The sequence below is a fragment of the Zingiber officinale genome, chromosome 1B, assembly GCF_018446385.1.
Source record: "Zingiber officinale cultivar Zhangliang chromosome 1B, Zo_v1.1, whole genome shotgun sequence".
NCBI classification, from domain to species: domain Eukaryota; kingdom Viridiplantae; phylum Streptophyta; class Magnoliopsida; order Zingiberales; family Zingiberaceae; genus Zingiber; species Zingiber officinale.
In genome coordinates this window covers 83949384-83965571 of record NC_055986.1, presented here as the reverse complement: position 1 = coordinate 83965571, position 16188 = coordinate 83949384, and the positions used below count along the sequence as shown (strand labels likewise).

General features: G+C 38.2%; 2 protein-coding genes across 3 annotated transcripts; one reads left to right on the top strand and one right to left on the bottom strand.

Moving 5' to 3' along the window:
- The first annotated feature begins 506 nt into the window (after positions 1 to 506).
- Positions 507 to 2347, top strand: LOC121968841. 2 transcript variants are annotated; one of them, XM_042518982.1, is made up of 2 exons: positions 507 to 1073; positions 2127 to 2347. In XM_042518982.1, exons 1-2 carry the CDS (start codon positions 572 to 574, stop codon positions 2165 to 2167), a joined length of 543 nt encoding a protein of 180 aa, XP_042374916.1. In that variant the 5' UTR covers positions 507 to 571; the 3' UTR covers positions 2168 to 2347. The 2 variants fall into 2 exon arrangements, with proteins under 2 accessions (XP_042374916.1, XP_042374915.1); XM_042518981.1 differs by having other exon boundaries at positions 507 to 1172.
- Positions 2348 to 2845: 498 nt separating this feature from the next.
- Positions 2846 to 5961, bottom strand: LOC121968824 (receptor-like serine/threonine-protein kinase SD1-8). The gene is made up of 7 exons (XM_042518980.1): positions 4786 to 5961; positions 4569 to 4691; positions 4316 to 4461; positions 4015 to 4225; positions 3561 to 3798; positions 3328 to 3478; positions 2846 to 3237 (listed from the first exon to the last, which is right to left on the bottom strand). Exons 1-7 carry the CDS (start codon positions 5795 to 5797, stop codon positions 2953 to 2955), a joined length of 2166 nt encoding a protein of 721 aa, XP_042374914.1. The 5' UTR covers positions 5798 to 5961; the 3' UTR covers positions 2846 to 2952.
- Positions 5962 to 16188: the final 10227 nt, after the last annotated feature.

Here is a 16188-nt window from a genome sequence, read left to right as displayed (position 1 = left end):
ATCATCAATCTCTATACATTCAATTCTTATATTACTTGATGACATATATTGTGCATTTACTATTTGACACACATCATATATTAATGAAGAAAGAGAAAAAAAAATTTTAATTAATAATAATAAAATATGATATAATTTATTTAAATATAGATAATAATATAATAAGGATGAATTCGAATTTTTAATCTAAAGGTTTAGTATGTTAATATTTGTATTGAATTTTGATAAAATATCTACAAGTATTAGAATAAAAATATGTTTTTAATTTTCTTACAAGGTAAATGTAAGAATATTTTGTTAATGAAAATAAGACAAGCCACTTTATAATATTTTTTTTTAATATAGATTAATGGCCGCGTAGTAAACAATTAAAGGACTTATCCATTTGGAGATTTCTATTTAAGCACAGAATTTAATTCTTGTTTTTTTTTTCATTTAAGATTAATGAAAAAAATCATTTTAGTGTGAGCGTTGTTAACTATAATTACGCACTTCCAATTGCTAAGTGTGTTTCACGTCTCTCTCTCTCTCTCTCTCTCTCTCACGCACACAAAATCTCTGTTTTCTTCCGATGGCAAAGCTCTCTCCTTTCCCCTTCCTTACATTTCCGACAGCCTTCTTCGCCTTCCTTGTCTACTCCTGTTCCTCTTCCTCCTTCTCCTGCTCGGCGGCGGAGGCCTCTGAAGCTACCACCGTCCACGACCTCCTCCTGAACCACGGCCTCCCTGGCGGGCTCATACCCAAGGACGTCGAATCCTTCTCCCACGACGCCACGTCCGGCCTCCTCGAGTTCCGCCTCTACCGCCCCTGCTACGCCCAATACTACGACGGTCTCGCCTACTTCGATAGCGAGGTGCGGGGCAACCTCAGCTACGGTGCACTGCGCGGGGTGGTCGGGTGGTCACAGGAGGAGCTATTCCTGTGGCTCCCGGTCAAGGGGATCGTGATCACCGATCCGTCCTCTGGCGTCATTCTCTTCGACATCGGGGTCGCGCGCAAGCGCCTCGCTGTCTCGGCCTTCGAGGTGCCTCCGGATTGCCACCCGGTAGCGGAACAAGCGGCCGCCAGAATAGGTGAGTCCGCGAGATCGAAAACGAAGCGATCTTGGTGGCCGGCGGTTCGTTTCTTGCTGGATTAGGATTCGATTTCGGTGACCGTTTCGAATGCGAATGGTGTGATTGCTGCTACACTCGTTGGCCATCTATTTCCTCGATATTTTCTACTCTTTCCTCTGAAACGGAAGTTTTAGTGTTTTTTTCTTGTCAATATCGTATTTACTAAAGATTGAATTTTCTTTTCCTCACTGCTAATCCGTCGAATGTGTATTCATAACCAATGGTGTGATTTGCGTAGTTTGGTTCTTCAGTGCAAGATTGAATTTGTATGACTCCCGTTTAACATGTGTCAGTTTCTTAATTACATCAGAAAGTTCTTCCCTTTCGTATGTAATCTAGATCTGATGGTGTGGTTACAAACCATTGGTATTTGGTAGGTTTGTTTTGATGATCTTCCTTTGTTGCTCGAGATGTATGGTTAAAAAGTTAACTTTTGGCTTTCCTTTGGCCGATCAGTCTTTCTTTAGTGTTTGTTTTCTGCATAATAGTGGAATCTGATTTTAGTATTGATCTAATTGATTCCAGAAACGTTTCCTTTTGCATGTTTTGGCTTTTACTTCGCCAGATAGGTTGAGTTCGATGCACATGAGTCTTCCTTATAAGCAACTTGTTAATTATTAGCTTGATTTCGTTGTCAATGGGGCACCAACTTGCTTGCCAAATGCTTGGAAACTAGTTCAACCCGTGCCCTTCATCCTGTCATGATACTTCCTTCATCCTGTCATGATACTTCCGCATACGTTAGAAAAATTATTTATTTAATTAATTCTGCAATTCCATTCCCTTAACTTTTCGTGTTCTTCCTATCTTATGGTTATTTTTCCTCTTGGGTAGCTCCTCTTCCCCGTGTTTGTTGTGCAGTCCTTTTCTCTACTTTTGTTTCTTTCTTGTGCTGATTGTGTGTGGCTTTGTTCTCTTCTCCTTCAAGTCTATTCTACCAAGTATCAATATTATTTCAGTACTATTCGAGATAAACTCATTAAATGTGTTGTTCTCTTGCTTGTTTTGCAGAGTCATTGGGAAGATCTGGAGGAATTCTTCATCAGAGATAAATATCAGAAGAAGAAAAAAAACAGTACTCCAAAATTTCCCTTTCAGCATTCAACATTCATTTCTCTTCTAAGTTTATCATGTACTGTAAATGCAATAATGTTCTTTAAACCATTTCATGGCCTTTTCTTCATCTCTTCAATCGATCAATCAATAAAGGGGGAAAAAAAGGAATAGTAATATCTGAAGGTATTTTTTTTATAGGAATGGTGAGCTGTGCCAACTTAATAAGCTGTTCCACATTAAATTCCAATAGCTTTCATGCTATTGACGGCGAGGCATTAGTTGATAATGGTCCAAATCATCAATAATGGCATTTTGTCATATTCCAGGACAAATATGGTCATTCTTTTAAATCAGTATGCTGGTCCAGGTCATGTGTTGGGTCCTTGATTTTTCCAATAATGCAGATATGCATCTTGCAGTGACATATACCATATATAATGCTCCAGTTCAGAGTATTATTTGGTTGATATTATGAAGATCTGTATCCGTCACTTTTTGCCTTTATTCCACCAGGCATCAGATAGGTGTATAGTCACTCACATGAAGCACTGTTTAAGTTTATCAAGGTGAATTGTAATGATAAATGGCTGATAATTAGTAGACAAGTCTATCGAACAACCGTTTATCAAGGTCATCGCCCTTCCAATATAGTTAAGGAAAACTTAAGGAACTTGCAGATAGAACCTTGCTATGAAGATCAGTTGAGCTTCATCGCCCTTCCAATATACGAAAAACTTAAGGAACTTGCAGATAGAACCTTGCTATGAAGATCAGTTGAGCTTCATCGCCCTTCCAATATAGTTATTGTGTACTCGCTAGAAGAGAGAACTGTTTCCGTGCAAGATCTAGCAGTGTAGATCCCAGGACGGTTAGGTTGACCCAGCGTTGTTGAGTCACTGCTTAGCATCACGACTACTTGTGCCATTGATGGCCTGTCTTCGCTCCCTTCTTGCACGCACAATAAACCGACTTGGAAGTACCTTAATGCTTTAGACATAGTAGAAGAATCTCCACTTGATTCGACAAGAAGTTTTGTGGATCTACCTTCTCCCCATAGCTTCCATGCCTGTTGAGTATTTAATTTTCACAGTGTTTGAATTTTTAGTAACTTGTATTAAACTGACAATCTTGAGAAAGATGTATAAAGGTACTCAACCTGTCCTAATAGACTTTGAGGTTGATTTGCTTTAAAAATCTCGGTGCTCTTTTTTCCACTCAAGATCTCCAACAATAAGACCCCGAAGCTGTAAACATCTGATTTTTCAGAGAAGTGTCCACCCATTGCATATTCTGGAGACATATAACCACTGTATATGTATGTTGAAAACATTAGCATGTTAAACTCAGTCGAGTAGCATTTATCACCAATAACAAATGAATGGTGCTTACCATGTCCCAATCACTCTATTTGTGCTTCCTTCAGTTTGGCCTACACAAAATGTTTTTGCTATTCCGAAGTCTGAAATTTTTGGGTTGAAATCGTTGTCGAGGAGAATATTGCTGGCCTTCAAATCTCTATGAATGATTTTTAATCTGGAGTCTTGATGGAGGTAAACGAGGCCTCGAGCAATTCCTAGTATGATGTCAAAGCGCTTTTGCCAATCCATTAATGCACTCTTTCTTCTATCTGTTGAATGTTCAGTCTAGGTTAGTCATTATACTAAGATCCTCTTAAACTTGTCTTGATAGATTTGTGTGTGCACATACGGAAATGCTCTAAGCTTTAAAATAATTCGAGTTTTGTCATAATTGCATTATTGCATATGTATTGATTCTATACAAACAGGACATGGTGCATGAGATGCATTTCAGAAGGTATAGAGTAGTCAGTTTCAGTGCTAACCAAATATGAAAGTGTCCAAGCTTTTATTTGTCATGTACTCGTAGATCAGGATTCTTTCCTCATCCTCGATGCAGTAACCCAGTAGACGAACAAGATTTCGGTGTTGTAATTTGGCAATGATCGAAACCTCAGTCTTGAACTCATCTGTACCTTGTTCAGAAGCTTTGGACAATCTTTTCACAGCAACCTCTTGTCCATCTGCTAATTTACCCTGATATCTTATAGAGTGAATGTTAGTTGTCAAAAATAATGTTAAGTGCATATATTAACTTACAAATAAAAAAAAATGTAGCATCTTCACCTTGTAAATAAAGCCAAATCCACCCATTCCAACTATATTGTCTCTTGAAAATTCATTTGTGGCAGCTCTTATCGAAACCATACTATATAATGGCAAGTCGAGCTCTGTTTCTTTGGGAGTGGAGGGGTCTACTATGTCTGGTTTAACTATTCAAAAATGAACAAGTTATACAAGGTAATAGCTTTTAGAAATCACAAGCAACCATTGTTTAATTTCTGTTGCTCGTATGAACAATGAATAGTAGCAAACATACCGAGCTTGCTTCTTCGCTCCAACCATAAAAATGAACCAACACATAGTAACAGTAGAAAGCTCAGCACTGGAATAGTAACTTTTATCACTAATGATTTCTGCTTTCCTGAACTCCTTATTGAATCTGCACATGAAGTTGATTTTAGTTCTGCTACATTTTAGTTCATAAAACTAGAAACTGAAAGCTGAATGCATAGTTCTGCACAGGAAGTTGTTACCTAATTCAGAAGCTGCAAGCCGAACGTATAGATCATTGCCGCCTTGTGCGAAAACCCTAATATCCATCAGGTCAGCAGGCCAAGATAGGCACATGCTGTCTCTGATCATAGCAAATGCCACGCAAGAACAGTTCGTCGAGCACAGACTTTGGCACTCTTCGAGTGTCATGTTGCTCAGTATACTGGCGTTGTGAGTGGCAGGCAGCTTCACATTCGACAGATGCAAAAAACCATCTGTCGAACAATTCAAATCTGTTTTCCTCACACAACCATCTGTATTATCTCTGAGGTTCCAATCTTCAACTGACTTGGGAGTGAAACCCTGCAAGCATTGACAGATAGGTGAATAGCTGGTTGTGCAAATGCCATTTGCTCCGCATGTCGCGTATTGGTCACAAGGATCCGAAGGAACCGACCAATAAAGAGCCCATTGATTGCTTGTATTGGACCAGAACAACCGCTGCAACACTCCACCGTCGTCGAGAAATGCTCGGCCTAGAACATTCTTGTCCACCCCTTCAAATGTGTAGTATATTTCATTTTGGTCATCGACAAATTGAAACAGAACAAGGCCGTTTGAGTTCAGATCAGGCCGGCCACTCCAACCTTTCCCGTCCCATGGCCCCGTTCGAAAGACTCTAGAGGCTCCTCTCCATATATAGACTTCAGGTACTCCATGAGTGTCCATTCCATAGGAGTAATCCCCCGGAGAAGGATCAGACACACTCTTCCATGACGTGAGTTGCCTATCGAGTTTGGTTCTGAAGTCCACACCAATCTTCATTCCAGGCAAAAACACATCGCATGGATGATCAAAACTTTGCCACAAGATGTTACCTGATGCACTTTCAGCCAAAATGAGGTTCCCCGAGTCTAAGAGCTTGAGTGAAGGATCACTAGCATTTACTGAGCTGATCGACCAGACGACATTCCCAGCTTGATCTAGCAGTAACAGATCTCCGGTTGTGGTAAGATTCAACAGTCCTGTGGAGGTGTTAAGAAGAGGGGCCATCCTGTTAGCCACCCACACCACAGGGTGGTCAGGGATCTCCTTGTACCATATTCCCACATATCGATCGCTCGAATTGCTCGGTCTGAAAAATCCCAGCTCAAAGGTTTCTCCTGCCGAGGTTAAGGTTTGGCCATCCACCAAAGCTTTGCCAGGGTATAGTGTGTCCCCTGCAATGAAAAAACAAACAAAATTTACTCAAACAAATGTGGTAATATTATTTTACTATATTTTATTAAGAATCTAGACCTTTTATTAATTAATTTTAATGAAATTTAAAATTAAATTATGTTAATATCTTTTTATCTTTTCATAGTGAAAATAAATTTAAAAAGTAAATTTAAAGTTTATTGTTTTTTAATATGCAAGTTCTCTTTAGAAATTTTTATAAATATCTTACGTCTTATAAAGAATATCTTTCTTGATTTCTTGACTAAAATAAAGTATAATTTTTCTTCTTATCAATTTAATATCTGATATAAAAAATTAAACTACTAATTATTATTATTTTTTAACTAAGGTTCAAATAGCATGGATGAAGTTGGTGATGCATCGCATTCGACTGACTCTACTGCTGACGATAAAGATGAATGAATGTCAGCGAGTTTAGTTTTTTTTAAACAAAAACATCATTATCATCTATATAACTCTGTGCCAACAGACCCTAAAGTTGTTGACTCTCATGTGCATAAATATTATCCAGTTCGTCATTCTTCGTTTTTTGATTGTATATTGTCAACGCAACTGATTTTGTTGTGTTGTTTTTACTTGGTTCACACTCAAAAAGTTGAAGAAACTTAATGCAGGTAATTTCTTCATCGCCAAAATGCCAAAGCATGATAAAAGAAGCAGTATTTATAAGTTCGATCTCTTCGAATTTACCAGCTTAATTAAGTTTCCTGTAATTGATTATCAACAAAATAAAACCAACAAAAACAGAGGAGGAGCAGAGAGAGTTGCAGGCGTTCATGGCATCTCTACAAGAGTTTAGCATTTAATTGCTCAGAGTAAAGGAAAATTTGTCAGCCAAAAGCTTGCGAGAGGAGATAATGAACTTAAAGACCACAAATTTCGCAGCCAAAAAGTTCAGACAAAAAATTCCCAAGTGAAAGATTTGATCCTCACCTGTCTGACCGAGGGCAATCATAGCTCCTGCAGAAATTGCAAGCACTATCCAAATCCCGTTGAAGAACATTTTTTGATCTTTGCTCCTTTCTCCGCACAAATACGATGAGAACAGCAGCTTCTGATCACAGAACCTCTGCACAAATGGCTCGCCTTGCAGTAGAGAATAGGGCAAGTAAGAAACACCTGGATAACTTTATTAAGTTAATCATCTCCCGACTCAGTCAGTCGTTGGAGAGGTATAATATAATCGAAACTGTATAGATTAGTGTGCATGACAAATGATGGAAGTCATCTAGCAGGCTTAGTTGACATTTTTCATCTTCAAGGTCAGACCTTGACTTTTCACGGATGGTATCTTATCAATAAATCATTAGGGAGATTTTTTGGGTCAAATTGAACAAGAATATCAGTGTCAAAGAAAATGTATGGCAAATTCCTTGATTGAGATAATTCCCTTCTTACATATGCCATTGATCTCAAGCTTTTACCAATTCAACACATTTTCTTTCTGATCAAAATTTTGAATTTCAGTTAATGGGGCATAGAACTTGCTAATGCTAATTGCAGAGATAATCGACTAATGATGGATGTTCCGGCCCAAATGCTGTGAATGATCAAGCCACCGGTCAACGAAAGAGTTGATGTGCGCGTGCTCCGGAGATCGTCGCGAAGGAGATGAAAGAACCTGTGACACACTCAAATGGAGGGCTAGACTGGTAATGGGACGGATCTCAAGGTCACTTTGACGCTCAAAATAGGATTTTTCTTGAGATGATATGTGGAAAAATAAAGAAAGATGAGGCGGATAGAATCCGGTAGAGTTAGTGAAAAAATTGGATCCCTTCTCTTATCTCTGTTAGTGCTTATATAGTTCTCTAGCATCTTCACGTCAGCAAGAATATCATCATCGCAAGGGCTGAAGAGGGGACTAGATCTGACAACCTTTGGTTGTATTTTCACTCATCTAACGCCACGTGTCAGTAGGAGGGGTATCCAAGAGATCGAGTCTGACAACTTCGTACCCGCCCCATCATTTCTAAGATACCACGCATCCTGAAATATTTGCAATTACTGCCCGTGATCCTGCGTAGGGGTGCAAAAAATGATATCAATACAAAGTGACCTTGAAGAAGACGATGTCAAGATTCTCTTTTGAAGGAGACTGTCGGTGATTGAAATTGAGGAAAAACATGTCATCCAGGATGATGGGGAAAATACAGAGGGAGTCTGCTAGTGAGACTGAAAGGAAGTCTGAGATTGAGACAGAGTCTGCTGTTGAGACTGAGACTAAGAGGAAGCCTGAGACTGAGATAGAGTCTGAGATTGAGACAAAGTCTGCTACTGAGATTGAGAGGAAGTCTGAGACTGAGATGGAGTCTGAGATAGAGATAAAGCCTGTTACTGAGACTGAGAGGAAATCTGAGACTAAGATGGAGTCCAAGATTGAGATGGAGTTCGAGATTGAGATGGAATCCAAGAATGAGATGAAGTCTGTTGTTGTGCTATTGAGATTGAGAGGAAGTATAAGACTAAGATGGAGACTGAGACTAAGATAGAGTCTGAGACTGAGATTGAGTTTTTTGCTGAAACTGAGAGGAAATCTAAGACTAAGATGGAGTCTGTTGTTGAAATTGAGAGGACATCTGAAGCTGAGATGTAGTTCGAGATTGAGATGGAATATACTGTTGAGACTAAGAGGAAGTCTGAGACTAAGATGGAGTCTGAGACTGAGATTGAGTCTTCTACTAAAATTGAGAGGAAATCTGAGACTAATATGGAGTCTGCAATTGAAATTGAGAGGAAGTTTAAGGCTGAGATTCAGTTCGAGACTGAGATGGAATCTACTGCTGAGACTGAGAGAAAGTTTAAGACTAAGATGGAGTCTAAGACTGAGATGATGAATGTGAGGGTATGAGCAGATTCGATCAGATCTGAATCCCACCTAAACAACCATTGAATTATGTGAAATATTCTTGAGCCTCCTGACTCATCTGACCTTCTTAAGGAGACCTGATCTCATTACAAACATCCCATTCAAATCTAGTCAAAAGGGGCATAGTACAACTGACTGAATTGTGATGCGTTGTCATATGCTTCTGAGGTTATTTTCTTAGAGTACTTTGGCTAAGGCAACAGTAGAGAAAACCCAATTGGAGAAGGCTTTGACTAAGATAATAGAAGGGAAGACTAAGATTGAGGCAGCAGTTACGAGTTGGAGCAAGAAAACCAAAGATATATTCTGACAAGGTTCAAAGACTAGAATGGGAGCTAACTATGCTCAAGCCTCAGAAGCATCGGCCAAAAAGGCACAGGAGGAGTAATCTTGAGCCCAACATGAATTGGTAATTGAAATGGCAAGGTCTACCCCTATAGAAACTCAAATATTAAGGCTAAAAGGAATGAAATGACCATGATCTCGGAAATAGAAACCCTTAAGGTCCAAATGGTGTCGGAGTCGAGATTTACTGCAGAGAAAGAGAGAGACATGAACATACAAATGTAAGCTGCTCGGAAAGAACTGAACCGACTATGAAACAAATAGGAGAAATTGGCAAGCAGAGCAAAAGAAAGCCTTTTTGACTTCCGCCGAATTTTACGAGATATTGTCTACTAGATCCAGCAGCATGTTAAGCCATGGGTTCTTTCTTTCGCCCGGTGTCGCAATCATGCAGGATTTCTTGAGGACTCATCCAAAAATGACGGGGGCGACGTTCTGTTCCCGCTCACGACGACCAACACCCGTCGTGCCCGGCGACTGATGGGTCAAGTGGCTAGCGCATAAGGTGTTGCCACCATGAGATCTGGGATTCGAATCTCGGCAAAGTCGAGGTAAATATCCCCCTTATGTGCTAGTCACTATTCCAAAGGCTAATAGCCGCCCGTGATTTATCTCCTCCGTATTGATCCTAGGACGGATTGACGGGGACGTTGAGGATGAGCATATTTGTATTTTTATTTTTTTTTGCCACCATGTTAAGCAATGGGTTCATGGGTGCTCTCTGCCATACTGGTGAGAAAAAATTGCTACCCAAAGGAGTGGACATCTCCATGTTAAGTCTTCAGCAAGTCTGGGATGAGCTTCCTACTCTAAGAAGAATGATTGAAAGAAATTCCCCACTCTTATAACTCTTTTTAATTTTGTCTTTTTGTTAACTCACAACTGTCTTTGGTCATCTTGTGTTTTGGCTGCAGTGTGTTGAGGGATATTTTATTTAGATACTTGCCTTTTTACTAGATGTGAATGGTGTGTTATTGTGACTTGCTCTAGTGAGATGGGAAGGCAGCTACAAGAAAGTATATTAAAATGAAACTATATAAAATTGATAGTAAACTTATCTGTTGGTATGATTTGAGTTGATAATTCCAAGTTATCTCGTAATTGAGGGCTAGAGATACGGAGAATGCCTAGCGTTTTGTTAAGAACACTGAGAATGTTAGCATTGGGACTAAGATAAGAACTGAGTCTAAGATTAAAATATTGGGAGTATGGGCGGTTGGGATTAAATATAAGGGAGTATGTGACCGAGATTACGAGAGAGTCTGGCGTTCAAACTAATAGTGTGTCAATGACCGTGACTACGAGAGAGCCTGGTGTTGAGACTAAATGAGAGTCTATGGCCGCAACTGTAAGAGAGTCTGGCGTTGAGACTAAATGGGAGTATATGGCCAAAACTACAAGAGAGTCTAGCATTGAGACTAGATGAAAGTCAGTGGCCAAGAATGTGAGAGAGTCTAGCTTTGAGACTAGATGGGAGTCGTTGGCCGAGAATGCGAGAGAGTCTGGCGTTGAGACTAAATGGGAGTTGGTGGTCGAGATTACGAGAGAGTCTGGCGTTGAGACTAAATGGGAGTCTATGGCCAAGACTACAAGAGAGTCTAGTGTTGAGACAAAATGGGAGTATGTGGCCGAGACTACAAGAGGGAGAGAGTCTGTGGCTGAGACTGTGAGAGAGTCTGGTGTTGAGACTAAATGAGAGTCTATGTCAAGACTGCAAGAGAGTCTGGCGTTAAGACTAAATGAGATGTTGTGACTGAGAATGCTAGAGAGTCTGACATTGAGACTACATGGGAGTCTATGGCTGTGATTGCTAGAGTCTAATGTTGAGACTAAATAGGAGTCTATGGCCAAGACTGCGAGAGAGTCTTGTGTTTCCACAGATAGTGTCAATTTATTCCGGCCAAAACATCTTGGATGGTTAAGCCGCTAGTCAACGAACGAGTTGATGCGCGGGCGCTCTGGAGATTGTTAGTGAAGGATATGAAAGAACCTGGGGTACACTCGAATGGATGGTTAGACTAGTCGTAGGACTGATTCCAGTGCCACTTCGATGCTTAAGTTAGGGTTTTTCTTGAGATGGTGTGTAGAAAAACAAAGAAAGAAGAGGTAAATAGAACCTGGTTGAGTTAGCAAAAAGATTGGATCCCATGTCTTCACCTCTGTGAGTGCTTATATGGTTCTTTGAAGAGCATCTCCACATCAGCAGGAATATCTCATCACAAGGGTCAAAGAGGGGATCAGATCCAACAACAATTTGGTTGTCTTCCCATTCATCTAGCATCATGTGTCAGTAGGAGGGATATCCAGGAGATCGGGTCTAACAACCTCGTAACTACCCCATCATTCCTAGGATGTCATGCATCCTGAAATATTCACAGTTATTGCCAACGAGCCTGCATAGGGATGTAAAAAATGACATCAGTACGGAGTGGCCTTGAAGAAGATGATGGCAGGATTTGCTTTTGAAGGAGAATGTTGGTGACTAAAATTGAGGCAAAAATGTCATCCAGGATGATGGGGAAGACTGAGAGGGAGTTTTTACTGGGACTGAGAGGAAGTCTAAGATTGAAATGAAGCTTATTGCTGAGACTGAGAGAAATCTAAGATTAAGACAAAGTCTGTTGCTTAAAATGAGAGGAAGTCTGAGATTGAGATGGAGTCCAAGACCGAGATGAAGTCTACTTTTGAGTCTGAGAGGAAGTTTGAAACTGAGATGGAGTTCGAGACTAAGATGAAGTCGGTTGCTGAGACTGAGAAGAAGTCTGAGACTGTGATGAAGTCTGAGATTGAGATGGGGGTCTACTGCTAAGATCGAGAGGAAATCTAGACTGAGATGGAGTTTGCTGCTGACACTGAGAGAAAGTCAAACTAAGATAAAGTCTAAGACTGAGATAAACTCTGAGACTGAGATAAAGTTTATTGTTGAGACTAAGAGGAAGGCTAAGACTGAGATGGCGAAAGTGAGAGAACTGAGCAAATTCGATCAGAACTAAATCCCACCTGAACGATCCTTGGATCAAGTTAGACTCATTACGATTTTGACTGAGCAAGACTCTTGACCTTCATGATACGTAAGGACCAAAGAAAACCACCGCATCAATGGAAAAACATTACCTCTTTATTAGATTTTGACCTGACCATATTGAGACAAATAGCACACTTTGATCTTAGTCACCCAAGTTATAGAAGACTGAGTAACATGTAAGCCAAGGGTATCTATATTTCGAAGGCATAAAATTATTTATCATTTTCACATCATCATATTTATCTAACAAATTTGAGCATCGGTGAGGGTTTGTCTTAAATATTCTCAATATTAAGCTTCTTTACACGAGTTAAGGATGACATCGTAGTTCATCCCGTTGTCATCTAGAGTTAAGCTCTTGGTTAATTGCCTAGGGCCAACAAAACATCAAAACAAGTAGCATGTATACATGCCATTTTTAAGGTCAACTGATCTTGATTTAAGCATACATAAACAAGGTTTAAGCAAGTATTTCTTCTAAGCGAAACCAAATATTTAACCATATATTATGATACTTTTCTTAATTATTTTTCAGCAAAAGACTTTGACATTCTACTTGAGATTCAATTTTTTGAAGTTCGGTGTGTTTCTTTTGATAGACGATGTATTTGATGTAATGCCACTTGATGTGTGCATGAGAATTTTTTATAATTCATCTTATGTAAGAGGATGGAATCTCCATGTGGCAGGAATCATTATTTTTCTTAATTCATATATTAATACTAGCTCACTTCTTTAGGCTTATGAGTCTACAATTCAAGAATCTATCTCTCATGCGAGACTTGTTGACAAGTCTAAGGGCATCATACTAATTTCTTTAACCAAAATACATAATTTAAGATAAAATTTTTTTTATTAAATTTAGATATTCATTTTTCACTACATCATATATCAATTTTTCTATTTTTTTCTTTCTCTTTTATAATATTTAGTGAAGTTAATTTCCTAAATTTCGAAATTTACTATTTATAAATATAAAATTTAAGGAATATATAGGTTAGTTGATATAAAATTTTTTTAGATGTTTTATCTAAAATTTAGAATAAAATTTTTACATATGATAATTGATATGGAGGCTTCAATTCATGGGCAAGAATATATCATCCCTAACTTCATATATGAAAAAGTCAACAGTGGCAACTCTTTTCAATATTGTTCAGAAATAAGTCTCCTTTGATATTGATGTTAGAGTGTATACTAAAAGCCTAGCTTTTGGTATAAACATTTATCTAGAAATAAGAATCACATTGGTCAAATTCCTATATTTATGATAAATGTAGTTGCTCAATTAATTTATATTGTAGATAACATGGTATGTGGTGTCACACACAGAAGATCATGTTATTGGTTCCTTATAAATTATAAACAGAAGCTCACGACCAAGATGGAAAGGAACAAACCATTGGAAGGTCGTAGTGTAATTAGGTATTAGTTTATCTTAACTATATAATTACACTAGTACACTTAGAGTGTATTGAGTAGGACCATATGAGGTCGTTCCTTTTATACTGACTTTATGAAGGAACAAAGACCTCAGTTATTATGGAAGTGTGTGCTTTTAATCCTAATATAATAACAAGCACATATATTTGATATTTATTTCTTTAATTTATCAATGGGTGAGATTTAGTTCGATGAATCAATAAGTCCGATAAGTTGGGAACTGATATCACTTATAGTGTGTATTGTTGATTATAGAAGGAAACTGTGTCCTAGTAATCTAGGTTGAGAATGTCCCCAAGAGGAGCTCATAAGGATTGTCATGTTAAACCCTGCAGGTGGACTTAGTCCGACATGATGATGAAGTTGAGTGGTACTACTCTTGGAGCTAGATATTAATTAAGTGAGTTGTCAGTAACTTACTTAATTAGTGGACATTTGTTATCTTAAACACAGGGAGACTAACACACTCATAATAAGAAGGAGCCCAAAAATGTAATTTGGGATTGGTGTGGTAGTTCAATAATAATTCTCTAGTGGAATGAATTATTATTGATAAAATTAAGTTGTGTGTTCGGGGCGAACACGGGATGCTTAATTTTATCGGGAGACCAAAACCAATTCCTCCTCTCGGTCCCTATCGTAGCCTCTTAATTATAGAGTACTATACCCACCTATACCCACCTTCTTACCCATCCTATAGGGGCCGGCCAAGCTAGCTTGGAGACCAAGCTAGGGCCGACCATGGGTATGTTCATGGGTGAATTCATGTGGCCGTCCCTATTAAAATAAAAAGGAATTTTAATTTTAAAATTTTTCTTATGTGGATAATATAATTTAAAATAGAGTTTAAAAATTTAAATCCTTCCTTTTATAAGATTCTACAAAAGATTAAGAGAAGAGTTATAATCTCTTTCCTTATTTGTAGATTAAAAGGTTGATTTTAATTTTGGTAAAAACTTTCCTTTTAATTATATTCATGATTTAAAAGAAAGTTTAAAAATTAAAAATTCTCTTTTATTAGTTTCTACAAAAGATTAAGAAAAGATTTAATATCTTTCCTTATTTGTAGATTGAAAGGAGATTTTAATTTTAGAGATAACTTTCCTTTTTGGAAATTATCCACATGTTTAAAAGAAAGATTTTAATTTATAAAATTTCTTTTTATTAACCAATCATGAAGGGATTAAAATTATTGGAGAAATTTTTATAAATTTCTAGAAACAAATTAGGAAGTTTTAATTTTTGTTTTAATTAAAACTCTCCTTGTTTTGGGGAGAAGAGTGGCCGGCCATTATAATTTGAAAAGAGAAAATTATTTTAATTAAATAAATTTTCCTTTTCAATGACAAAAGAATTAAGGAAGTTTTTATTAAATTTTCCTTATTTGCCAAGACCAAGGATTATAAAAGAGGGGGTAGAGGAGGCTTCAATGCTAACGACTCTATTCTATTTTTCCTCTCTTTTCTCCTTGGGTGTGGCCGGTCCTTTCTTTCCTCTCCTCTCCTTTGTGTGGCCGAAACCTTCTCATGGTGGAGATAGCTTTGGTGGCCGGATCTAAGAAGGAGAAGAAGGAGAGAAAAGAAGACTCTTTTCTAGCATCCCTTGGAGCATGGTGGTGGTGGTCGAACCTCTTCATCCTAGGAGAAGTTTTGATGGCCGAAACTTGTAAGGAAGAAGAAGGTGCTTGGTGGTTCTCATCTCGGAAGATCGTTGCCCACACAACGTCCGAGGTTAGAAGAGGAATACGGTAGAAGATCAAGAGGTCTTTCTAAAAGGTATAACTAGTAATTTTTGTTTCCGCATCATACTAGTTATTTTTGGAAATAATACTAAATACAAGAGGCATACGATTCTAGAGTTTCGAATTTGTTTTCGATATAGTGTTCTTTTGTTTTTCTTTCCCTTGTGATTTGATTGTTCTTTTCGGTTAACCTAAAGTTATTTTAGGAAATTAAATATTAGCTTTCCATAAAAGGTTTTGTCTAGTCGGTGGTGGTTGCTCCCATATCCAAGAAGGCCATGTGCCTCGCCACGTCAGTACTGGGAACCAATTATGGAAATTAATATTTAATGGAATTAATAACTTAAGGTGATTTGGGTCGAACGTGTTAAGTTCCGCAGGAGACCCAAGTCAAAACCTAAAAGAACGAATAGATTAAGTTTTGGATCAAACGTGTTAAGTTCCGCAGGCGATTCAAAATTTAATTTAAAAGAACACATGGTAGCTAGGAAGAGGTTCAAACCTTTGTACAAAATTTTGCAGTGGAACCTCTAGGTTTTCCGAGTAGCAACCAACAATTGGTATCAGAGCTAGGGTTTTGCCTCTGTGTATTTGGTATTAGTTTAATTATGCACATGTCATACATAATTTAGGCAGGTTAATAGTAGGATGTGCTAACTTTGTGGATGCAGGATCCAACTATTATGGCTTTTAATTATTATGTGTGTGATTGGACCCTTGGACATGTCAAGGGCATTTATATGTGTGTGCATGATTGTATTAAAATACAGCAGGAGCTG

What these genes read in the sequence shown, in the direction of transcription:
- LOC121968841 (XM_042518981.1), top strand. Translation starts at nt 572, where the DNA reads ATGGCAAAGCTCTCTCCTTTCCCCTTCCTTACATTTCCGACAGCCTTC.
- LOC121968824 (XM_042518980.1), bottom strand. Translation starts at nt 5,797, where the DNA reads ATGGCCCCTCTTCTTAACACCTCCACAGGACTGTTGAATCTTACCACA. An exon ending in GGAGCGAAGAAGCAAGCTCG is followed by an intron (nt 4,462 to 4,568) that starts GTATGTTTGCTA and finishes ATTTTTGAATAG; the next exon opens with TTAAACCAGACATAGTAGAC. An exon ending in GATTTGGCTTTATTTACAAG is followed by an intron (nt 4,226 to 4,315) that starts GTGAAGATGCTA and finishes ATAAGATATCAG; the next exon opens with GGTAAATTAGCAGATGGACA.